Genomic DNA, 26,222 nt, shown 5'->3' with positions numbered 1-26,222 from the left:
TGCACTGTGGCCTTAAAAGGATGAAATAATAGCGACCATAAGAGGCGACCATTGGGGCAATGGCGCTTCTCTATACCACATTGAGAACACAGAGTGGAGAGCCACTCCATCTGTGTGGGGTCTCCATGTGCTATGAAGAAGGGTCATTGCCCGAAACGTTGAATAAGTTGTAATATAGAGGTGGGCGGGGACTGGGGGGGAGGGACTGGGGTGGGGGTCGGTGGAGACTTTGGGGGGGGGGGGGGGACTAGGAGAGGGTGGGGGGTGGAGGGCGACTCGTGGGGGGTGGAGGGACTCGTGAAGGGGGGGACTGGGGGGACTAGGGGAGGGGGTCGGGGCATGGGGGGACTAGGGGAGGGGCGAAGACTTGGGGGGGGGGGGGAGTCGGGGAGGGGGGCGGGGCATGGAGGGGACTAGGGGAGGGGGGAGGGGCATGGGGGGGACTAGGGGAGGGGGGCGGGGCATGGGGGGACTAGGGGAGGGGCGAAGACTTGGGGGGGGGGGGGAGTCGGGGAGGGGGGAGGGGCATGGAGGGGACTAGGGGAGGGGGGCGGGGCATGGGGGGGACTAGGGGAGGGGGGCGGGGCATGGGGGGGCTAAGGGAGGGGCGAAGACTTGGGGGGGGGGGGCGGGGACGTGGTGGGTCCCCGTGCTAACTGGGTGCCTTGTCACGTGACGGGAAGGGATGGACCCTCGTGTTTGCAGACACAGCAGGAGCAGCAGCAGCAGCAGCTGCAGGATCTGCTACAGCTCGCGACAGGAACAGCAGCGATCGGAGCTGCAGCAGCGGAAGGTGTCGCAGCAGCAGAAGTAACAACAGTGCTGTCAACATCGGCAGTGATAGCAGCTGCAGCAGTGACAGCTGCAACAGCAGGTCCAGTACGTGGTAGGAGCTGCAGCAATTAGAGCAGCAGCAGAAACAGCAATTGTTGAAACAACAGAATAAAGGGCTGCAGCGGCAGCTATAACGGGAAACAGCTGAAGCAACAGCAAGATACGAAGCATCATCATCAGCAACAACAACAGCAGCAACAACAGCAGCAGCAGCAGTAAGAGGCGTGTGGAGAGGTGAGGGTCTTCTGCTGGAACGAGTCGTGGTGCCGTGGTTGTCCTTGTGGTGTTTGTGGTTGTTGTGAATGGTTGTGGTGTTTGTGGTTGTTGTGAATGGATGTGGTGGTGTGTGTGGTTGTTGTGAATGGATGTGGTGTTTGTGGTTGTTGTGAATGGATGTGGTGGTGTGTGTGGTTGTTGTGAATGGATGTGGTGGTGTGTGTGGTTGTTGTGAATGGTTGTGGGGTTTGTGGTTGTTGTGAGTGGATGTGGTGGTGTGTGTGGTTGTCCTTTGTGTGTGTGGTTGTTGTGAATGGATGTGGTGGTGTGTGTGGTTGTAGCCATGCTTGTGTGGTTGAGGCTGGCTGTGGATGTGCGTGAGAGGGTGGTGGTTGTTGTTGGTTGTTGTTGGTGGTGGTGGTTGTTGTTGGTGGTTGTTGGATCGTCGGGGAGCGGTGGTGCAGCGGTTAGTGCTACTAACCTGGTGACCTGAGTTCGATTCCCAACAGCAGCGATAATGATCTGAACCGTTCTTGGGCCTCCCCTAGGTCGACTCGGCCTCGAATGAGTGCCCGGTGCGGTGTGTGAGCATCGCTACTGGGGAGACAAAGGCGGCCGTGCATGGGTTTGGCCACCCACCCCTCGTGTGCCGTGCCGGCCTCCATAGGCACTTGCCCCTACAGTCGGGGGATCGTTGTCTGTATTGATTGTTGTGTTGGTAGTGTGATTGTGGGAGGTTGGGGATGATTATGATGTGGGTGGTTGTGTTGTTGGTAGTGTGGTTGTGGATGATTATGATGTGGGTGGTTGTGTTGTTGGTAGTGGTGGGGAGCGGTAGTGTAGCGGTTAGCGCGCTGCGCTATGAACCTGGCGACCCGGGTTCGATTCCCGCTCACGGCTAACACCATGTGACGATTATCTGAACCGGTCCCGGGCCTCCCCTAGGTCGACTCAGCCTTAAATGAGTACCTGGTGCGGTATGTAAACATCGCCACTGGGGAGACAAAGGCGGTCGGGCGTGGTGCTGGCCACCCACCCCCTCGTGTACCGTTCCGGCCTTCATAGGTGCTCGCTAACAGCACTTGCCCCTCCAGTCTAGTTAAGGCTATACGGGGGATTTTTGTGATTGTGGGTGGTTGTGGATGATTATGATGTGGGTGGTTGTGTTGGTAGTGTGATTGTGGGAGGTTGGGGATGATTATGATGTGGGTGGTTGTGTTGTTGGTAGTGTGATTGTAGGAGGTTGGGGATGATTATGATGTGGGTGGTTGTGTTGGTAGTGTGATTGTGGGAGGTTGTGGATGATTATGATGTGGGTGGTTGTGTTGTTGGTAGTGTGATTGTGGGTGGTTGTGGATGATTATGATGTGGGTGGTTGTGTTGTTGGTAGTGTGATTGTGGGTGGTTGTGGATGATTATGATGTTGGTGGTTGTGTTGGTAGTGTGATTGTGGGTGGTTGGGGATGATTATGATGTGGGTGGTTGTGTTGTTGGTAGTGTGATTGTGGAAGGTTGGGGATGATTATGATGTGGGTGGCTGTGTTTGTATGAACATCGTACGTAGGGTGTCGTTGTTGTGTCCTTATGTCCGGATGTTTGTGTGGGTGGACGTGCGTTGTTTGGTTATGGCCGTGTGGTTGTGTGTCTCTGTGTGGTTGTGTCTGTGTGGTTGTGTCTGTGTGTGTCTCTGTGTGGTTGTTTCTGTGTGTGTGTGGCTGTGTGGCTATGTGTGTAGTTGTGTGTCTCTGTGTGTGGTTGTTTGTGTCTGTGTGTCTCTGTGTGTGGTTGTGTGTCGCTGTGTGTGTCTCTGTGTGTGGTGTTGTGTCTCTGTGTGTGTCTGTGTGTGGTTGTGTGTCTCTGTGTGTGTCTGTGTGTGTCTCTGTGTGTGGTTGTGTGTGTCTGTGTGTCTCTGTGTGTGCTTGTGTGTCTGTCTCTGTGTGTCTCTGTGTGTGTCTGTGTGTCTCTGTGTGTGTCTGTGTGTCTCTGTGTGTCTTCGTGTGGTTGTGTGTCTGTGTCTCTAATGAATCCACTCTCTCTCCCGTCTGCAAGAAAGCCCCAATGGCCGCGCACATTGTCACGGCCTCGATCGTAATTCTTGCTGTGACAATTAAGCCGAGTGGCATCAGCGTGACCATGATTATTCAGCTAATCACTCATTCACAATGTAACGTAATGATTAAGAATTGAATCAGTGACTCAGAATTTAAATGAGCTTCTGTGGTGGCTCAATAAGATGAACTCCGCTGTTTATCATTTGCATTACACTGTACATGATAACCCCTTACAGTAGCGAGGGCTATCTGCAATTGTATATCTTTGGCATGAGCATAACTTATAACAAATAACACGTAACCCGAAAGAGGCTTCATATGATTGCATTTTACACAAGATATTAGTGTCATTAATGTTCATGATGGCTTCTATCCAGGAAAACCTCACGGAGTCTTTAAGCCAATTTTCACAAGACTCCTTGCATTGGGATGTTTTTTGCCATTTTGCAAGTGACTGGGTTTCCAATTTGAGATGTGGAGAGTTACTCCTGATTCAATAGATCAATAAAATACCTCTCTAATCATTCATGCAGTGTGTCCCAAATACATTTGAGGTACGATACCCGTGCAAAGATACTGCATGGGTGGGATACTTTTTAAAGAGGATATTTGTCATTTACCCTTCACGTTTTATCAAGCCCCTTTCACCCAAATAAACAATATTACTTCTAAGTCACCATCGTCATCGGCCATGGTCAATCCACTGCTGGATGAAGGCCTCCCCAAGCCGTTGACAACTCTTAAGATCCTGCAAAGTAATCATTCTCCACCTTGCACCTTAATTGAGCACAGTGCAGTGTTTGAGCAAAACAGCTTTGCGGAACCCCAGTCATCCTTCACTACCTCCTGTTTCATCGCACGAATCAGATTATCTTTGTGTCAACAGCGAGCCACCTCTCTCGGTGGGTCATAGCTCGGTGGGCCACGACATGGCCTTCCTGGGCCACATCTATCAACCCGCGGGCCACCATTTAAAGAACCCTGGTGTACATCATTGCTGTGCCAATGCAATCGTAGGCCGGCCCTGGGTTCTCGCCTCGGGTATTGTTTAATCGACAGGCGCGCTCTCTAAACCAGCCGTGCATCCCACAGGAGTGATGGTTTCCTCCGAGACACTCTGGAAGGCAGTGGGCAGCTGCGACGCAGATGCCCCAAAGAGGGCACAAGGAGGCAAGGGCCCTGCCAGAGGCTCCAACTGGGGCCGTCAGGAGCCTTCCAACGAGAGCCACTCTCCCCCTGCGACGCTGACCGATGCCCTCACAGATGTGGGTTCGCACCGCCAAATGTTTTGTCATTTGACGCCGTTGTTGTCGCTGATGGTGTTACTGCTGACGTTACAGTTGTGGTGGTGTTTGTGCCGGCGTGTAGCGTGTGCCGCGTGTCTGTGTGTGTGTTGTTCCCTTGACTTCCTACCCGCAGCCTTAATATTTGCTCACAACCGGCATTGTAAGCCTTTCGCGTGTAAGACTATGCAGGTAAATATTTGCACTTGCAGGATAATTCAACACTTGGGTTTGTCCTGTAGCATCCTGCCCATGAGCCTTGTCAACTCCACAAGACCTCAAGGGTGATTTAATGTGACCACCACTCGCTGGCTGTTTGGAGGTGTGTTTTGTGTACGCGGTGTAATTATCTGGTGTTTTCTGTAGTTGCATCTCATGCACAGGGTGTTGTGAAAAATACATTATGATTCATCATCATCCTCCGACATGATCAATCCACCGCTGAATTAATGCCTCCTCATTCCGTTTCAATCACACAGTCCCGCGGTACCACAATCTATTTCTCTCCTGCACATGACGACGATGACGACGATCGTGACGATGATCTCTATTTATGACGATTGATCTTTTGACAGCTGGACGAGGAGGAGCTGCAGGCCGAGTTGACCAGAAGCAAGGCGGAGCTCCCGGCGTCGCCCTTCACCTGGGCCAGGAGTCTCGCCTGCGCGCTCAACAACAGGATCTCCGTCCCCGAGTCGGAGCCCGCGCTCTTAAAGCACCCGCACGGTGAGAACTGTGGAAGCCTGAAACTCGACCGCAGACAGGGGCTCGTGCCAACGGGTTCAGGATTTAAGGTTGGGGTCGTCCTAGTGGCTGTTTGGCTAGTTGGTTAGGGGTATGTCTGGTACGAGTGGCTGGCTCTTTAGTCATGGTCAATGGTAGGGCTACTACTAGTGGCTGGCTGACTCATTAGTTATGGTGAATGGTCGGGCTAGTACAAGTGGCTGGCTGACTCATTATGGTGAATGGTCAGGCTAGTACTAGTAGCTGGCTGACTCATTATGGTGAATGGTCAGGCTTGTACTAGTGGCTGGCTGACTCGTTAGTTATGGTGAATGGTCAGGCTTGTACTAGTAGCTGGCTGACTCGTTAGTTATGGTGAATGGTCAGGCTTGTTCTAGTAGCTGGTTGACTCGTTAGTTATGGTGAATGGTCAGGCTTGTACTAGTAGCTGGCTGACTCGTTAGTTATGGTGAATGGTCGGGCTTGTTCTAGTAGCTGGTTGACTCATTAGTTATGGTGAATGGTCGGGCTTGTACTAGTGGCTGGCTGACTCGTTAGTTATGGTGAATGGTCAGGCTTGTACTAGGTACTGGCCTAGTTGTTTAAAGATAGGGCAATAGATTGCTGGGCTAGTGCGCTCCACCTCAAAACTACTTTCCTCTCCTATCGTGACGTAGCACCTATGCTGTTTTTGGCTGTTATTCATTTCTGGTGTGAGCAGCACCACTTGCACTTTAAATAATTATCACTCGGTGATGAGTAATTAATGTACAATGGATGAATTATTTATTGCAATGGAGAGCGCTTGCACAAAGGGCTATTGTGCGGGGTTATTGTGTTGTGCTGTGTTGTGTTTCACCTCTAGACTACCCGCTCTGCTTGGCGAGCAAACGTCTTCGTAACATTATTGAGTCCGTCTTGGTAAAGGCCTCCCTGCTGGAGCTGCAAGGTCTCTTCGATTTCTGCCTGCACATGATTCTTCGAGTGGCGGACAAAGGTATGGCTTGTAATAATAACAATGTATTAGTTTTTTTCAAGGAAAGCCACACTCAATCGTATAAACTCGTTTCAAGAGGGTTCTGCATTGGGTTTTGAGTTTAAAACGTTTTCTGCCAGTTAAGATCCATTATACAAGTGGGGAGGGGGGGGAAACAGGAGCAGCCGGAGACAACCTACACGCGCGACAGGGGGCAGCACTCTATCCCCGGACAGATGTAAATCGATAGAGATTGGTCCGCTTGCTGTACTGCCGTCTCCTGGCGAGCCAGGGTATGGCACTTCAAAGGTTTGGCGTCATCAATCCGAACACGCAGTCACACGCGATGACCAGAGGTCTCATGCGCATGCACAGCACGATTGTCAATCCACTGCTGGATGACGAGCACCTCCCCCACACCGTGCTGGTCATCGGGGTTATTTGATCTTGCTTCACCAAGCTGGTTCGTGTGGGACTGCGATGTTGGGGAGCATAGATGTACAAGCGTGGTACGGTACAACAGCAGATTTTGCTGCACAACCCTCTGATGTCCATAATGGAGTTTCACAGCATGGTGGTTGCCAATCTTAAGCAATATCAAGGCCCAACCCGACTTGGCTTCTGTAATCTCACATGATCGAGCACATTGTGGGTGATTTGCTAAAAACAAAAATGTCACTCATATCGGTAGAACATCTAAATCCTAAGATATGACTTGCAAAGTGCTCAATTGGACCCTCCCCCTGTTGCAAAAACTTGGCATGACCCTCCAGAAAAAAAGTCTTGAGACTCAATTAGGCATTCCTGGATAACTAATCGTAATAATAACAACAATCAAAGAGAATAACTGGCTCATAGACTTTATTGTTCGTAGAAGCGAAGTTGTGTGCAGCACACGCATTGAGTTGATCTTGTTCCCTGTTCTCCGAGGTGACGGATCCCATGGATACAGATTATTCCTGCAGGCCATCGTCAGGAGGAGCCCAGCCGTGGTGCGAGACAACCTCGACAAGGTGAGTCCTTGTCATTGTGCGCACACCGGGTCGTGAAACCTGCCACCCGGGAGTAACCCTCTTGAACCTCGAATTTATTGGAGTGTCGCGGTGGCAAGATGTTAACAACCTCGCCTGATATACAGGATGTCGTGGGTTCGATCATCACCCTGACGCCTGTATATTTGGAGTTTGCGTGGTTTTCCCCCTGATCACGTGGATTTTTTTTCTCCGGGTCCTCCGTTTTTTACCCTACACATTTACAACCATGCATTTAGAGTATTTGGCTGCTATACATTTCCACATTATAAGCCACTCTATTGAGCTATAATTTTTGATTGCCAGGTCGCTTCTGAAAAAGAGCGATACAGCTCAGTGGGCCTTACCTGGTAAAATAAAAAGTAGTTTACAGTTTAAATGGTTTAGTTTACTGCACCGGATCAGCCATTCGATGCCGGTCCCATTCCATGTGCTTTCCATTTCAGCACCACATAACGATCCGGATTTACAACTTCAGAATTAGAATGAGAATCTGTATTCATCCTGGAGGAATCCGATGAGCTATTAAGCTCTTCCTCACAGATTTCCAGCAGGGGCAGGTCAGCAAGTTACAATAACAAACAATAGAAAAAAACATTGTAGTGCAACTTAGAGAAAAGGAAAGGAAGTCACTAAAAATAAATCAATAGAAATAAAGAAAGTTAATGAGCACAAATTGTATAAATACATACATTCCTGCCGATTTTTCAACACTGAATGCAACCTTGGACAAGGCAGAACTCTATGTTTATGAATTCCCCACTTGAGACATTCGTTTGTGTGGGACTGTCTGCGTGGGAGCGGTGGTGCAGCGGTTAGCGCACCGCGCTGCCAATCCGGTGACCCGAGTTCGATTCCCGCTCACGGCGAACACCAGTGACGATTATATGATCCGGTCTTGGGCCTCCCCTGGGTCCACTCAGCCTAAAATTAGTACCTGGTGTGGTGTAAATATCATCACCAAAGAGGCAAAAGTGGCCATGCGTGGTGCTGGCCACCCACCGCCTCGGGTAGCCATTCATAGGTGCTCGCCAACAGCACTTGCCCAACAAGTCTGTCTCTGTCTGTGTGGCAGTACCTGGAGTTGGTGAAGAAGCATCAGAACAAGTCCAGGCGCTGCCTCTGTATCCTGTGGTCGGTGGGGCAAGTGGGGCACAGCGACCTGGCCTCTGGACTCTTGGGTAAACAACCCTGGGACTTTCCGGTGCATCGTTTTACACCATCATCATTGTCGTCATCGCCACCTGTTTTGAAATCGTTCATATGCGTGAGCTCTCTCTGTCCTTTTGTCTGCCAGTCTGTCCTTAACTGGGTGACGATTAACTTTCGTAAGGTCATCCACTGTGAACGAGACATTCGTGTAAAGTTTGATGGCTATTCAGCACCTAGCTAATTGAAAACCAAACAAATTGTTGAAAGTGTTGCCCAAAACTTGAAGACACGGCTAGAGCTCGTAGCCTTGCACAAGTGCCGTCACTGGCACCACTGCCGCTTTGTGGTGAATGCCTATCGCTGTTGTTTTTTGTTCAGTGTGAGTAGCTGCCTTGGCGCGTTTCCCCACAGTGTGGTTTTCCGTGATGCTTCCCGTGCTGGGAGTCAAGTCTCTCTCCGCCTACGCCATCTGCTACCTGGAGCGCCTGCTCGTGTACGTTGCACGGCCACGGCCGCCTTGGGTGCCGTCTGCCACGGCCGCCCTGCTGATGCGTTGCCGACACACCGTGCGGCGGCGTCGCAATGCACGCACGACGCGAGCCGGTTAGCGTCCGCCATGCTTTACGGGGGACATGTCACGCCGGCGAACGGGATGGCGGAGCCGATGATGGCCGGTGGTCAACACTTGCCGCCAAAGGAAGGGAACTCGCCCCAGAGGACGTCCGCCGCTTGACGGCACGACGAGCACGGCTCGTGTGCGGGAGCTGTAATGGCTGATGGTGGTGATGATGATGATGTTGAAAATGCCCGTCTGCTGGGCTGTGTGTGCGGGACAGGCTCCACCCTAAACCCTGCGCCGGCTATGGGGTGCTGGGCCCGCAGGAGCTGTTCCCCGTCCTCGACTTCGCATTCATGCCCAACAACGCGCTGCAGCCACAGTGCGGGAGCCACACGGCACCACAGCCACCCCAGTGCACTCGCTCGCTCACGCACACACGCTTATTCACAAAACGCAGGTACACACACACGCTCATTCACAACACGCAGGTACACTCATTCACACGCTCACTCACGTCACAGAGGTACACACACACGCTCACTCACGACACGCAGGTACACACACAAACACGCTCACTCACAACACACAGGTACACACTCACACACGCTCACTCACAACACACAGGTACACTCACACACGCTCACTCACAACACACAGGTACACACTCACACACGCTCACTCACAACACACAGGTACACACACACACACGCCCATTCACAACATACAGGTACACACACACACGCTCATTCACCACACACAGGTACACACACACACACGCTCATTCACAACACACAGGTACACACGCACACACACACTCATTCACGACACGCAGGTACACACACACACACTCATTCACAGCACACAGGTACACTCACACACACGCTCATTTATGAAACACAGGTAGACTTGCTCACACATTCTCTTTCCCACCTAAACAAACACCCTCGTTTACACATGCTCATTCACTCCGCGCCAATAGACTCCCTCACTGACACGCTCATGCACGCCTTTGCCATCGGACGCGCTCGCACACGCTCCTTCACGCCACGCCAATCGACTCGCTTGCACGTGCCCATTGCACTCGCTCACACACACACACATCTGCAGGCTATACCGAAAGAGGTGCAGAGTACGACGCATATTGTGCACGAGGAGGAGGATTGCCATCTGAACAGATGTGATGGAGCACTGAGAACACTTAACATTGCCGACGATGATTGCTGTGGCCTGGCCAGGCCCAACGTGCAAGCGCGAGTGGAACACATTCTGGAATTTCCGCCACTGGCTCAGGGCCCAGCAACGGAGATACAGTGTTTGTCCGATGCTTGTTTGGGCAAGGGGACACGTTGACCTTTATCGTTGCTGATGTGTGTATGTGTGTGTTTGTGTGTGTTTGTTTGGCCCCAGGCTGCAGATGCAATTGCTTGATCTCTACCCCAAGCTGGTTGTGCTGGCGTACGGCGCGGAGCCAGAGATGGTCATGCACACCTACTTCCCCTCCTTCCTCTCGCGCCTCACCGTCTCCTGCCCGCCGAGGCTCAAGATAGAGGTTCGTGACGCCGTGGGTAACGTGTCGCGATCGTTGTTGCGGCGTCACGCGACCCGCACGCCGCTGTGTAACGAGACGCGAGGCGCGGTCGCGCTGGATTGCACGATCGCGGCACCGTGATGTAATAGCGAGGCAGGGTGGCGTGGGGCGACACGGTCACCGTACGCCGCTTGACGAGATGCCGCCGTGAGACGCGATCGCGTGGGGTGACGAATCTCGTGGTCTCGACGGTGCCGCACGACACTAAGAGACTATTAAACTTCGATGCGTGCGCTGATGAAGTTCGCACGGGACAATGGTAACGTGTTGCGTCCGTGGTTTCCGTGACGATTAACGGGGATGCGCGTGCTGCTTAGCTCCTGCGCAGCCTCACCGAGTGCCTGCGCCGGGACTGGTGCTCGTTTTCTGTCTGGAAGAAGCTCTACACCGCCCACCTGGAGCAGTCCAGGTGAGCTGTCTTTGTTGTCTGTTTCCCCCCCAAAAATGTATCCTGCTTGTGCTACCCCACGTCGCGTCGTGAGACGGAGCGCCCATCTGGATCTCTCGCACCTTCCATGCAAGTGGATATCACACAACAGCCCGTGGAAGCAGAAATCACTGAGCTACTTCTGAATCCCTTCAAATTGGAACCTCTCGTCCACACATTATAGGGGCAGCACTCTCCCACCTGCTCCACCACCAAAAGTAATGTTCGTCGCGTGACGGTTACGCCGATATTTTTCATTGTCAGATTTCGCATTTGGCCAAATTAAGTGCGTAGGCATTGTATGCGGTGGGGGCTTTTTTATGTGCACTCGGACCAATGAACTCACTTCACTTGAGAACCCGATTTAATCACAGGCGGCTGAAACCCGGCTCAGCCCTCTGACCTCTGAGCCTCATGACGAGCTCCCCTATTGGCTCCTTGCTGCAGCCATGTTGCGCACTGTACGCGTACAGTACTGTGGTAATGCACAGCGAGCCTGTGATTTGTATTTGACAACCCGTTAGGAAAATCGTGTAACTGTACCGTTTACGATTTTTTGTTAAATTTCAACGCAATATCAGATAGTTGCGTTGAAGATGTTTGTTACTCAGTCATTGTGGACTGAGTCGAGTCTCATCAAAAATAGAGGCTTTTTGGGTTAGATCATGTAAATATAAAGTGTCGTTAAACCCGCCACCACCTGACAGAGCCAATTAGCAAGATTTGTCACGTAAACAGAACATGCCAAGTCATCACTAGTACAGCCAACCGGTGTGTTGGAGAGTAAACCCACAAGATTTAAAATTCGAGTACTCCAACACACCGGTGTGTTGAACTAGTAACGAATTGGCAAATATTTTTTTTACGTGGCAAACCTTACTAACCTTACTAATTGGCTGTTGGGTGGTGGCGGGTTTAACGACACATTTATATTTACGCGATGTAGCCCAACAAAAATCTCTTATGGATAATATTGATCGCGAAAGCCTACGTGTTAAACGGAGTCTCATCAACTTGCTGAACCTGGAGGCTGCCTTTTTTTGAGCACAGGATATCAGAGATCTGACGTATCCATCATGAATTCCTTGAGCTGCCCTGAATCCTCGTATATAGGCGAGTCTTTAAAATGCACCCCGCGTTTCTTATACAATTGCAGTTATACAACCGCGCGATGAGTGTTGCGTTGTGTTTGTGTGTGTCCGCCTCTGTTGTTTATCTGCAGCATTTTGCTGAGACATCTGTTGGAAAACTGGGGCACTCCTGCAGTTGCCAAGGTCGTGCAGTTTGTGTGCTTTACATTTATATAACACACACTTCTGTGAGCGGAATAATTTCTTTATCATTCCCAAGATTTATCATAAGATTTTCTTTTTGCATGTATTTATTTTTTATCTACACACATCAACATTGATGTGTGACAAGTGTTATAATATTCATAAGCTATGGTCATCTTGGTCACCCGGCTCATACAAATGAGACCGTCCTCGTCTGTTGCTTTCTCACCTGGTCAAACAAAACATTTGAACTTCCCCGGTTCTCCGCACCGTCTGAAATGAAGTCTCGGGCCGTGTACGCCCCGCGGGCCCGAGATTCCCCACCTCCCGATTTTAGAGAACCGGGCCCTACTTAACAGTCCGAGTCTAGCGTCCCGACAAGAAGCTGCATTGAAAGAGCTGACCGACCAGGGGGGGGAGTGTCGGGGTTTGTTCCCACGTTGACAATTTTAACCGTGGCGCTGCCGCCGTCACCGCTCAGGTTTCGACGGAGCGCCTGCGGCGGACGGCGCAGGACTTTGCGGAGACGAACGCGGAGCTGCTGGCCCGCGGGCGCTGCATGGACACGGGCGGGTTCGTCGCCTGCACGCACGTCACGGCGGTGAGACTTCCCCCCGCTTTGGACGCGTGCGGCGCCGGTGTCGGTCCGCCGCTGGGCGAGGGCCTCCCCCACGCCGCGCGGCTGGCGGGCGTCGTTTTGACGACGACTCTTCACCCGCGACGCTGCGCAGTGCGGGTTGGCGAAGGCGGCGAGCGCGGACGTGCCAGTGTCGGCGAATGGATTCTCCTGCCCACTGTGCAGCCCCTCGCATGCACATCACAGCCGGTGTGGCTCTCTCTCACCTGCACACAAACACACACAAAGATCCCATGTTCAGCCTTCGACCATACTCATGGTTTAACACGTAAGCTTTTGCGACCAACACCGCTGTGCTGAACTAGTAACGAATTGGCATGTTTTATTTACGTGACAAACCTTACTAATTGACTGCATCGGGTGGTGGCGGGTTTAACGACACATTTATATTTATGGTATCTAACCCAAAAAGCCTCTATTATGCATACTCGTGGTGGTGGTGACGGTGTTGCGATCCGCTTCGACTTTACATTGGTCCAAGACAGATTCAGATATCAAATACCACTGATGTGCATGGCCAGAGTTGATTTCAGGTGCCCGGGATTGTATCACATGATACTGACTATTACACGACAGCTTTCTGAGCGTATGCTACATCGGCAAAGCTTCGGTGCTTAATGATATCAATTGAGAGCCGTAGGATTCATGCTACGTGCCCTAAGAGTGCGCGTCATCACCTCGCGATCAACGCGTCTCTGTCCGCGAGCCCCGTAGTGTCATGCTTCAAATACGTTGTTAGTTTTAATGTTTGGCGACTAACACTTAGTCTGTGCTCTCCAGTTGCCTTCGTGAAAAGTGAGCCAATGGTTTGCCCGTTCCTAGCCAGCTGGCTGCAAACTTCTTTAACTAACTCGCTAGCAACGGAGTGTGCCGTGTAAACCCGCGTTGTGTCGCACTGCCGCGCGTGCCCAGGATCTCCTGGAGAAGCTGCGGCGGCACCGGGCGTCCTCGCGGTGGCCGTGCCGCCTGCTGCTCGTGGCCTCGCTGCTCGTGGCGCTGTGCGCTTGCGACGTGCACGCCCACGGCTCCTACCAGGGTAACGGCGAGTCCGTGCGAGTCTGAGCGTGTCCCAGCGAGTTTGCCGTAAAATTGGCTGGCTATACTATCTGCTGACTCGGTCTCTAACCAGGGTGGTGATGGGGCCAAGCTGTAGCACAGGTTTACGGTTCAAGCCCAGCGGCCACCCTAGTTAACGGTCTGGGTGTAATCATGAAATACGTGCCATCTGCTCTGCAGTGGACGGTCACAATCCTATGACATTTTATACAAAATTGGCCAAATGTGCCAGTGGCATGGTGCCAATTTGTCAAATTTGATACGTTACTCGCAATTTGCTTAATTGAGAAACCACACGGTGATATCACCCCCCTACTGGCATGCTGAAGCCCACTTGTTGCCCAGTTCAGCGTTGACCTTGTGCCTCACAGGGAACTGGCCTGCAAAAAGCACGATTCTGACCATAGAATCGATACCTCCCATTCACCAGTGAGGTCATTGGTGGCCTGGCTGAGGCTAACAAACAGCTGCAGTTGAGGATCCTGGTCAATCACAGGCGGCTGCCCAGATTGTAACCCAGGATGTCAGCGGTGGCAGGCTCGGCGCTCTGACTCCTGAGCCACGCGGCCGCCTCGCTTAGAAAAAAACCTTTCGACGTGAGGCTCGACAAATCGTTACGGCAGTGACGCACCGCTGGGTTTCCGTGCCGGGTGAATGACGATCGTCTCCGCCGTGTGGATTCTCCTCCGTCAGCCTCGTCCACGGCGCTGCTGCTCCGCAGGGCCAACCTCGACGCGGCGCCGCAGGAGGTGTTGGCGTCGCTCTCTCGCGCCGCCACGCACGCCGGCAGGTAACCGCGCGGCGGGTGCGCACGCACGCACGCTCGCACGCCGCCCCTTTATCCCGGTTGGCAGGACGACGTCACCAGAAGGGGATGGTGGCCGGAGGGCGAAATTATGGACGGAGTGGGAGCCGAAAAGGATGAGGGGGGAAATGAGCCTGAGAATTAGTCCGCCCTGGGGATGGGAGTGATTTAATCAGCTGGTGTGTAAGAGCAAGATGGATTGTTGCAACAATGTGGGGCTATTGGAGATGGTGACATATTGGGGGAGGCCTGCATGGCTGATGGTGGTGATGATGATGAATGCTTCAAGACGATAAGTCCGATTTAGCTTTTGTCATTTCATGAGTCTTAAATGAAAAAGGCTAAACAAATCAAATAAACCACAGCGATTAAGAAAATAGAAATCGGCGCGAACACAATTGTGTCGCATGAAAAATCGAGAATATTTACGTGAATTGACCATGGCTGACGATGATGAGGGTCATATGGATTATTACCATGATTATTATTCTTATTACACTTGATTACCCATGAAAGCCTCGCAGGAGGGTCCTGCCAAGTTTCCACAGTAGGGGGTTGATGTTGATAGTGAGTTATTTGCAGGTAGACTTTCAGCATCGCGATGTTCGTCCCAACAGCAGTCACGTTGTATGTCTTTTGTTTCATTTTCGCTCGACCGTGGGCCGCCGATGGCGGATGATAATGCTGGGCGACGATGCGCTCTCTTGCCCGGGCGTGTTCCCAGGTGGGCGTGGGAGACGGTGCCCGCGTGCTGCTCACGAGCCGTCGTGGCCGCGGGGCCCAGTGTGCGGTGGGCGCGCGAGGGGGTGGTGACGGCGGCGCTGGGCTCGTGGCGCTGCGTCTCAACCGCCGTGCGGGCGCTGTGTGATGCCGTGCCGCCCCTTGTCACCTGGGTACGCGATATATATATTTTTTAACATCGGCTTTCCAACGAAGGTTGGAGCACGTTGACGCATTGGGGACCATCCGTCTGTCCGTAACAGGGTGGCACGATAACTTGTGTGGGGCACGAGAGCGTGAGAATATTTATGTGTACTGGAGGAATCGGATGAGCTAGAAATCTCGGTTTCACAGATGTCCAGTAGTGGCGGGTGAGAACGTTACAAAAACAACCAATACGTTTTATATAAATCTTCCCCATGGTGCCCGCACCACCCGTCGCGGTCTCTCCCCCGGCCAGGCCACGTCGCACTCCTCGCTCAACGCCTCGACGCACGCCCTGGGCGAGCTCGTCTCCTCCGTGCTCGGCCACGGCGGGCAGCTGCTGGCCCCGGCGCGCGACCTGGCCGCGGCGCTCGCGCACGCCGGCCGCCGCGTCTGGGCCGCCGCCCCGGGGGCCATCGCCGCCTTCTGCGCCGGCGCTGCAGAGACGTTGAAATCGGCGCTGCGCGGCTTCTGGCTGTGGCTCGTCGACGTCGTCCCCCGCCGCTGGGACGAAGCCCGGAGGCGCTCGGCGGAGGCGTGGTTCGACGCGCGCCGCAGACTGCTCCCCGACGGGTTTCCCGAATCGCCGGCCGCCGGGGCGGTCGCGGCGGCGGCGCGCGGGTTCGTGACGGAGGCCGTCCCCTCGGCCGCGGCCCGGCTGATGTCGTGGCTGAGCGGCGCCATCCTGACGGCGCTCGGCGACGTGTCCACGTGGATCGAGTGCCGCGTGGAGGAGAGGAGCCTCAACGTGTCGCGCTGGCTGGCGGAGGATCTCCCCGAGGCCTCGACCACCGTCTGGGCCTGGATCTCCGGAGTTCTCCAGTGAGCTTTGTTTGCAAAACGTAAAATGCAGATTCGTGCGTGGCATTGACACTTCTGATTTTCAACGATGCCCGGCCTCGCTTGCGATTGGCCAAAGAGTCCACATGTGTGTTGAAGTCAACGCCGGAACCACCACGGTTGTGCCGACATTCTCGCGCTGTCCGTTGTGCTCTCGCCTCTGTCTCAAAAGGGGCGACTTGTCGCGCTGCATCCAAGATTGCATCCTTGCTCTCCTGCGCCTGAGCTGGGCCTGCCTCAGAGTCGCCGCCCACGTGGTCGGCAACGTGGCCGGCTTGCTCCGCTGATCGCGATCGGAGGTGGGCGTGGGGGGCCCTTGGCTCCGCGTGGAGCACACGATACGTTTCGAAGACGCCTGGAGTCCGACGTCGCTCCACCAGCTCAGCTCCGCTCATCGCGGCCGATTGTGAACGCTGACTGCTTCAGAGGGTCCAGCGGGTCTCATTACCAGATGCCACAGGTGCAACCTTACCAGCTCTCTATCTCTCTCTCTCTCTCCGCTCGGCCACTTGCCCACGTCTTAACGTCCTGCTGCATACCACGTCGGCACCACTGGGTTGTGGTGTCATTGCCGCGTTTGGGACCAGACACGCCGTGTCTTGGTGGGCAGATTTCGTACATAGTTACATCGATCGGTATTTAAGTTGATATTGATGGGTTAATACGCTGTGGGGCTACGTTGTGGGCAGCAGAGAGCAGTGCAGCAAAATCTATTGTTGTATTGTACTGTGCTCCAACGTCTATGCTCCCCGCCTTCACCAACCTACACCGACCAGCATGGTGAAGTATACTCAAATAACCCCCATGACCCGCATGGTATGGGGGAGGCCCTCATCCAGCAGTGGATTGACAGGGTATCTACATGTACACATACTCTATGGGCCAAACAAGTCATGTGAGTGGCAGCTGAGTCTGGGGCCAGCGGTTACCCTCTGCGATGGGTCCTTCTCGGTGTTGTTTCCTACGCTGTGACGTGACCTACCCACGTGCGATGGAGCCACACACAATCCCTAAATAGCTGGCCAGACCAGTACACCAACTGAGCAATAACTAAGTGAAATGGTCCATTCCAACTCCTGATGTTCAAGTCAGTACACACACAAACACGCGTGTCGATTTGTACAACCTTCGTATTAAGAAATACACAGTATTTATTGTTAAGTCTTTTTCACCCAGTTTATTCCAAGTGTGCTATTGGCATCTTGTCATACGATGAAGAGTCTGTCTTCGAAATCTCTTAAAGCAGTGCATTCTTTTTGTCGGAGAAGACCTGCGGAAGAGATTTGCAGATGACTGTTCCCGAAGATGTTTTAAGTGGCCAAGAAACGCGGTATTTTCTAAACTTATTATTCAAGGATGTTGCCTATTTTTTTACAATGGCTTTCTTTCTATGTGGATAAATTGATGCTTCCTACAGGAAACATAATTACTCAGGCCAACAATACGAGTTACTTTAGAGGTGCAACTTAAAATGACGCTACACTACTCTTAAGTTCAGTTTGCATTTATATATCAGCCTCCGAATGCCGGTGTGTGAATGAATGAATGGTTGGTTACATTGCCACGTCCTAGCCCCTGGACCTCAACCGTGCAGGATCAGTGTGGTGTCAGTGTCGCCTTGTCAAACTTGAATGGGGGGAACCCCTTTTCCAAATGCAAGGATCTTATTCCCACCAGTGTGATGTCCCTTTGATGATGTGAGTTCCAGAAATCGAGGGTGTCGATGAAGAGTTTATAGAAATATCGTAGCTATACTATTAACCTATAGATGTATACGCACGGAGACTATAGAAAATCGAGAGTATATATGATAAAGTGTTTGATCAGTGTTTCTGCGTGGCTGAAAACTGTGTCAGCATTTCGGCGTTGCGATGTTACGTCCCGTTTGCACGGTGACGCAGGATAGCACTAATGTTTAATGATGTGATTTATAATGAGAGTCCATTGATGATTTAAGTATGAATTTAAAGTTAATGTTGGACATAAGCCCTTAATTGTGTTTGTTAAGTTAACTGTCAGCGATATATATGCTATTTCCCTCCAACCCTCCAATAAGCAGATAAACTCCCACAATATTATACCGCAGAAGTTACAAGATCCGTACCTACCAGAGAGTCACGTTGCTCCGGCGCGTTTTGGCCAAGTAACATTTTGCCGACGTCAAAATAATTCCGTGGCTGTTTCTATTATCAAAAAGTCCACCCCCCCCCCCCTCGCTCATCTCCTGTTTGGAACCCCGGGCCAGTGTTTGGAAATTCCACATTCCTATAACGGGGACGAATGTACCATTGGACAACCACTGTTGACTTCTGCACAAATTGGTACTCGTTTTAATGGCCCCCAGATGGATGATTGGCCGAGTCAACTCCCATCCAGGAGTTGAACTCGCAACCTTCCAATTGCGAGCCACTCGCTTCCACCACCGAGCCACAATTAGATGACATTGTGCACTTGTGAACGCGTCACAACGAGTTGCGGCGACAGTATGAACTCGGTTGGGTTCGACAGCTGTTTTCCAGATTTAATTGCAATTGATATCCCTTTGCTTCGCCAATACGCATTGCATAAGTCTTCCGAGTTCACTCCCGCGGAGTCTTAAGCCTGTGCAGTAATCGATCGCTCAAAGGCCACGGCATTTCCAGTCCGATGACAGCCGAAACAAAGTTCGTGGCATTGCGGCGGGAGCGGCGTTCCAAGGCGCTTGTGCCGCTACGCCGAACGTGGCGTCCTGACAGGGTGGCGGGGCGCCACGGTGGCTCGGAGATGTTAACTACCTCGCCTGGTATACAGGAGGCCGTGGGTGCGATCCTCACCCTGACGTCGGTTTATTTGGAGTTTGCGGTGTCTCTCTCTCCCCATGGCCTCGTGGATTTTTTCTCCGGGTCCTCTGGTTTTTCCCCGTGCATTTAGAATCACCATGCATTTCAGAGTGTTTGGTTGATGGAAATTTCACGTCATAAGCCACTTTGTTTAGCTATCATTTGTGGCCAGGTCACTTATTAAAAAGAGCTCCATAGCTTAGCGGGCCTTACCCAGTGTGGTGGTGTAAAGTGTTCGTTACTTTCACCTCTTCCAAGATGTCTGACCAGCGTGGAAGAGTAGGTCCAAGATTATATCCTCTTGAGGGGCCTCTCTAGGGCTCTGTCTGGTGGAGTCCCACCGCCAGTGGCGTGAGCGGGCTATTGCAGGGCTGCACCTTTACCTGACTGCACTGGCACTGGGTGCAGCACAACGAGGATTGCCCGCGAGGGTTCGGCACTCGGGAATGTGGCGTTATGGTTACTCGTGTCTCAGTGCAGATTATTTATTGAGAGTGATATTCTGCAGCTCTTCGGATGCCGCGAGTCAGCCCGCGTGTGGATTCTTTGCAGTAACTTGGGCCTGGTGAACTTCATCGTTGCCGAGGGCCACGTAGGACTGCTCGCAAACACCTTTGGTGGGCCACACATTAACACACACGGGTTGCAAACATCCAACTCTATTTCCCTATTTAGTACGGACAAGATGCTTCCAGCGATGGATAAATGTCCACTGCAGGCAGCTTTCGAAGTGGTAGGCCTCGTGTGTGTGTGTGTGTGCTGGCTGTGTATGAAATGAGGTCACGTGCCTTTTCTGCCCTGCCGGTTTCTCAGTTCCCTACCACCGCTGGTTTAGGAGGTTTAAACACCGGGGAAACGTTGTGACGTGTGGGCCACGGTAAGTGGCTCGTAGCAGAACGTTTTTATTTTGTCTTATCGGGCAGCGCACACCTCACCGCACCACCCCCAGAGCTCTTTGCGAGTCTGCAGCTCGTCTGTGCCGCACACCGGCCGGTGAGTTTACTTGGTCCTCAATTCGTCGTCCATTCGGCCTGAGCGCGCGCGACGATCGCACGGAACGTCCAGTCGTGGGCTGGGTTTCCGTGGTTCATTGTTATTGTCAAACCGTACGGCTCTGTTTCATTGAAGAGCTGCAGATGTTGCATGCGGTGAGTGACACTTCTTTAGAGGACCTTGGTCGGCCACTCGATGGTCTTAAATGTGGCTCCTTACACTTCGTGTTTTTAATTTGCAACATCACTGTCGTGAAGTTATTGGACGTTACGTATGTGGGTGTTGTGTGTGTCTGTGTGTATTTCTGTGGGGCGTGATAGCGTAGCGGTTAGCGCGCCGCACTACGATCTCGGCGACTCGAGTTCGATTTATGCTCACGGCCAACGCCAGGTGACGATTATCTGAATCGGTCATGGGCCTTCTCAGGACACTGTAATTGTTTACTCTGTAGCAAATGTATCAAGTAATAAACACCAGCATTTATTACGATGTATTTTCCTTCCCTTTGCAACCCGACACACCTTGCACTGGACCAGTCTGTTACTGATTCACCGTCACGTCGAGTTGGTGTTTCTAAATCGTCTCAATCCTTTTGTAAATCACGTGACTGCTGTGTGGCCACCCCCACTCTGGACCCCTCCCCTCACCCGGCCCACTGAGAACAGACTCCCCTCCGTGCAGCAGCAGCAGCAGCATCGAGTCCCAGATGCAGCCTCTCCCTCCCCATCATCATCTCTCCCGACCCTTGGCTGCCGTTTCTCCACTCCTTTCCCCCCTATTTCCCATTCTTTCTCTTCTCTCTTCCCTTTGCTGTTCCTTTTATAATTCCCCATGCATTGTATCCTTGACTCGACAACCCCTTCCCGTGGGGTGCAGTCACGGGTACAAGACTCGATCATTCCAACGGCCGCCCTCGAGGTTCCACGTCCGAACGATCAGTTGCTCGACCGAATCGCTCTCGAACTCGCGCAACGCGGCCATCGCCTGCCGACACGCGACCAAGTTGCACGCAACCGATGGCGCGTGTGTCGACTCGGATTTGCAGACTGGTTGTAAAAACGACTTCTGGAAGAGAACCCCCCGCACATTCCCTGTGTGTTGTTATTTTTACGATTGTGTTTGAGTTTGTTTACGTGCAACTATTTTCATTTCACGTGAATAAAACCTAAACTCGTGCCTTATAATTTACCGTGTAGAATAGTTGTTAACCAGAGTCCAAAAAAGGAAAATGCTATTCAAATTCAGTTTGCCTCGGTGTTTTTGGAGTAAACCACATTTTTGCCGTGACGCATTTTAACCTCGGAATGTTTTGGTGTATGCTTGCGATGATGCACAAATGCTCCTTTTCCACTGGCACACCCGAGCCGTGCCAGCGCGGGTGCTTTCCTCGGGCCTCGCTGGACTTCTGTAATCTGGCTCGGGGCCAAACAGGGCCAGGGGCGGGGATAATGACGCGGTCATTGTTCGTGATGTCAATCAATACGCTGAAGACACAGCGGCACCTCGTCATCTGTTCACGCCTTCGACTCGTTCATCCCCGGTGTGACGTCAGTGGCATGGCTCTGCTTCTGCAGTGGAAAAACGACCCGGTGCCTCCGAGTCGCGCTAGGCTGGCTTGGCACGGCCCGAGAGCGGCTCGGTTGTGCAGTGGAAAAGAGGATAAAGGGTTTACTGGGTTGTGGAATCACTTTATCCCTGGTTACACATGTGAAAAGTTGGTGAAAGTCACCCTTCCAAATATATGTAGGCCTCCTGGGATCACCTGTTCACCCTTTAAAATCCACTTTTATTCTGTTTGTGCACTTGTCTAGTGACCTTAATGTGGATTTTAAAATACCTTTTTTCAATAAATGTCACAAACATACCAACGAGCCAACGGCTTGGTCTCTGTTTGCGACCACACCGGTCCGTGCCTTTTCTTCCCTCCCCGTTTTTTTCTTTTCTCCTATCTGTAGGCATCTATTCTTTTTAATGAAAATTGTTTTAAACGTGCAGCGGCTAATGAACGAGCGCAAAAAAAAGATAACGCCGAAGCTTGAAGCGCCAAAGCGATGAAAGGTCGAGGACGGCGCCGCTTGCCCAGCGAGGGACTCTTTTTTTTTTTGCCCGCGAGGTGTGGTGTTGACCTTTTGTTCAGAAGATGTTCCCCTCTTTGATGATCACCGCTGATACGAGGGCTCTTCCTCACCCCTGCGCTGGCTCCCGTGTTCGCTTTAAACGCCTCTCCGAAGTGACATTTTGCAAAACAGTTTGTGCTGACGGCGAGAAACTCGTGAAATATAGATCAAGGGACACTTTGGTCCTTTTCCATTGGCGATAACCTTGGAATGCGATAGAAGGCGCTTATTTATTGTAACGCGTTTAATTTGTGCTGCGATACAGACTTGTTGGGCGGAACACGGGGGGGATCACAATGCGAGAGCCTCTTGAAAGACAACCGGTTAGAGGCTTGACAGAGCAGCCTCACCGTGAAGATTGGTTCGGCAGGGAACACGCAATTCGCAGCAAAGGCAGTACCGCAGAGAGGGTCGGTGGGGCTATGGCGAACGATAGCCTTTAGTCAGCCTTGTTCTATCCACTGCTATACGAAGTCCTCCCCAAGTCGTCGCCACCTGCCACGCTGCGGTTTTGCCCGCTTTGCTCTCGCAATGACGCCTGGGAGAGAGCGACCGCCGCGGAGAGACGGAGCGTCGGAATCGTCGCCCTGTTGCGAGAGCTCGATGGATTGTTGCCTCCTCGGCACCTGGGTAGAGATGGCGATGACTTTGAGAGGCCGTCAGTCCAACAGTGGGTAGAGCATGGCTGACGATGCCTATGTTTTAACGACTGTTCATCGTAACCGGCCATGGCGATGAGATTGGGTGCATTCCGGGTGGGTTCGGCTGTAGGCAATTAACTTTTTTCGCACCGTACGTAGCCAACCTGTGCCAATCGGAGGTGCAGGCGGAAGGTCCACAAACTAAACTCTAGTGCACACGCACGGTGCGCCAGGCGTTTTCTGTGAAGGTTCACATCAAGCTGACCTTTTCACGGTATTCGCCGACACCTCGGTTCCCCGCGGTTTGGATATACGACGGGGTCCTGTGCTCTCTGCTTGGGGACTCTTCTAGCCAGTTGGATAAATCTGTTTCCGTAAGGGGGTGGCGGGGGGGAGCTAATTATAACAACGCTGTCTCGACCGACTGGCAAGTTGATTTATGAATGGGGCATTAATAGATGTATTAAATGAGTGGTAGTAGCACACACGTTAAACTCGCAGGCATGTTCATATTAAATTTAGTGGGTGACTCGCAAAAGCCCAGAGACGATCCTATTGCAGTGTCTTGACACGGAGTAACCAGGTCACCTGCTTACACTTTATTAATCCTAAACTCGCACCCGTTGTAGGCACTCCTATGACTGCCTTCCACTGTCACCACACACTCTGCTTCTCCTACTACCCGCTCTCACCTACTCTGCACCTCACCCACTCTGCACCTCACCCACTCTCTCCTATCTCGCCACTGCCCTCTACTACGCTGCGCCTTACCCACTCGCCCGTCTGTCCCGTGCCGGGGGGTCAGCCAACACTCTCCCGGCAACGGCTCGAGAGGCAGCGGCGAGAAAGTTTTGTGGAGTTCGATCGCGTAAACATATAAACGTGTCGATAAACCCGCCACCGCCTAACAGCCAATTCGTAAGGGTTGTCACGTGAACAGAACGTGCCAATTCGTTGCTAGTTCAAGCACAGCGGTGTGATTGGAGAGAAAATCCACAACATTTACAGAGTACAACGTTTCGGCAGTAATTACAACCAGCATCGTCAGGCGGCAGCCAAATGTGTGACGTCTCTTATGTTGGCTCCGCCCCCCTCTGTCCACGTGTTTCGCTTGCGTCCAACACGCAACACACAGCACCGCGTACTCGACAAAGCGCTCGGCTTCATGCGTGTTGCTACAACAACAACAAACCCATCAAACGTTCCTGGAGGAATGCATCGATGTTCTCTTGTCGAGGGAACAAGAGGGCCATAAGAGGACCACAAAGGACGAAGACCACAATGCAGTTATTCAGGAACTATTGATTCCACCCCCCCCTCCCCTCATAACGCACGAAGCTGAGTGCTTGCGGCACGCGTGAGTGTGTGGTGTGTGCGTGAGTGTGGGTGTGTACGTGAGTGTACGTGTGTGTGATGTATGTGGTGTGTATACGTGTGTGGTGTGTACGTGATGTGTGTGTGTACGTGCGTGTGTGTATGTGTGTGTGTGGGGGGCGGTAGTGTAGCAGTTAGCGCACTGCGCTACGAGCCCAGTGGCCTGAGTTCGATTTCCGCTCACGGCCAACACCGGTGGCGATTATCTGAGCCGGTCATGGGCCTCCCCTAGGTTGACTCAGCCTCAAATTAGTACCTGGTGTGTTGTGTAAACATCACCACTGGGGAGACAAAGGCGGTCAGGCGTGGTGTTGGGCACCCTCGTGTACCGTGCTGGAACCTTAATAGATGCTCGCTAACAGCACTTGCCCCAACAGTTTGTTCAGGCTATACGGGGAAATTTGTCTTATGTGTGTGTGTGGTGTGTGTGTGTGTGGTGTGCGTGTGGTGTGTGTGGTGTTTGTGGTGTGTGTGTGGTGTGTGTAGTGTGTGTGGTGTGTGTGTGTGTGGTGTGTGCGTGTGGTGTGTGTGTGTGTGGTGTGTGGTGTGTGTGTGTGGTGGGTGTTCATGTTGCTACATCGAGTCATTAATTCTGCTCCCTCCTCTGTGAGCAGCTTCCACTGCGGCGGCCTCTGGGCTCCCGGCCGCGTTATTAACGCCGTTCATAACCCGCCTTGCACAACAACAACAACCATCGCAGTGTTACCCTTACCGCTCTTGTTTACACCGTCAATCAGAATCGGAATCTTTATTTAGACTGTGGAAGGAGGAGGAGGAGGAATCCAATTATCTTTGAAGCTCTTTGCTTTTTTCTCAAATTTGTTCGCAGTCTGGGGCACGGGGGTTCAGCAGCGAGTGACATCAGCAAACAATGCACACAGACGAACGCCAGGCGTGCAGAATGGAGAAACACGGCGAACAAGCCACTAAATATCAATAAGTAATAATACATTCATTCATTTTATCATTCTGATCGATCAAGATTGGGCCATGCAGCGAGAATAACAAGAAAGCTGAGGTTCACATGACTCGTTTGCAGGAGGGTCCTGCCGAGGGTTTGCTGGAGATCGCTGCGCGTGTCGTCCCGATCGGCTAAGTTTGCAGGTTCCAAAAAAAATAATTCTTTTTTTATTTTCGGACAATATCAGGAACATTTATTTATACTAATCAATCAAGTTCTTAGGTTTTTTCGGTAAAGTCACGTAGGAAAAAAATAAAATAAATAATAAATAATAGAAATAATAATAGAAATAAAATAAAATTATTTCTATTATTTATTTTATTTTTTACCTACGTGGCTTTACCGAAAAAAACCTAAGAGTATGAATCCTTACAGTCACAAAAGCTTCAAATCTAGAATCAATCAAGTCTGTATTTCTACAGCACTTTCGTGCAAAGGATGCCATTCAAAGTGCTGTGCAGATTTACAAAAAAAATCCCCGTGCACAACAGGGGGAGAGAACATACAAACGCCGCGCAGAATAGCGCCCGAGACTAGGAATTGCACGCAGGGGCTTCTTGCCGTGAGGGACGAGTGCCGTCAAGTCCACGAGAGCGACCACCGGTGCGCCGTCAAGCGGCATCTGCTGAGCAGAGCAAGGGGGCAGTGTCTCCCCCACCCGCTCTGCCATCTGGGAGGGCTGCAGTGTTTGCCGCGCACAATCATACGCACGTGATGGCCTTGTGTGTGTGTGTGTGCGGTCATTGTGTATGTGTGTGGTCAGTGTGTGTGTTTGCGGTCACTGTGTGTGTGTGGTCATTGTGTGTGTGTGCAGTCACTGTGTGTGCGGTCATTGTGTGTGTGTGGTCATTGTGTATGTGTGTGGTCACTGTGTATATGTGCGGTCACTGTGTGTGTGTGTGGTCATTGTGTGTGTGGTCATTGTGTGTGTGTGTGCGGTG

The 26,222-nt window shown here is 52.1% G+C and overlaps 1 protein-coding gene across 1 annotated transcript; it reads left to right on the top strand.

Annotated features, from left to right (window-relative positions):
- Positions 1-683: 683 nt before the first annotated feature.
- Positions 684-22,039, top strand: LOC133353257 (transmembrane protein 214-like). Its single transcript, XM_061569357.1, has 17 exons — positions 684-1,068; positions 4,194-4,366; positions 4,960-5,110; positions 5,973-6,104; positions 7,014-7,096; positions 8,190-8,295; positions 8,678-8,759; positions 9,103-9,204; positions 10,233-10,374; positions 10,731-10,822; positions 12,063-12,114; positions 12,596-12,715; positions 13,664-13,787; positions 14,501-14,597; positions 15,337-15,505; positions 15,793-16,358; positions 16,549-22,039. The coding sequence occupies exons 2-17, from the start codon at positions 4,199-4,201 to the stop codon at positions 16,661-16,663; spliced, it is 2,301 nt and encodes a 766-aa protein (XP_061425341.1). The 5' UTR covers positions 684-1,068; positions 4,194-4,198; the 3' UTR covers positions 16,664-22,039.
- Positions 22,040-26,222: the final 4,183 nt, after the last annotated feature.

The sequence above is a fragment of the Lethenteron reissneri genome, chromosome 43 (genome assembly GCF_015708825.2).
Source record: "Lethenteron reissneri isolate LAM-NWPU_2019-01 chromosome 43, ASM1570882v1, whole genome shotgun sequence".
NCBI lineage: Eukaryota > Metazoa > Chordata > Hyperoartia > Petromyzontiformes > Petromyzontidae > Lethenteron > Lethenteron reissneri.
The sequence above is the reverse complement of the archived record's forward strand: the minus strand, read 5'-3'. Positions and strand labels throughout refer to the sequence as shown.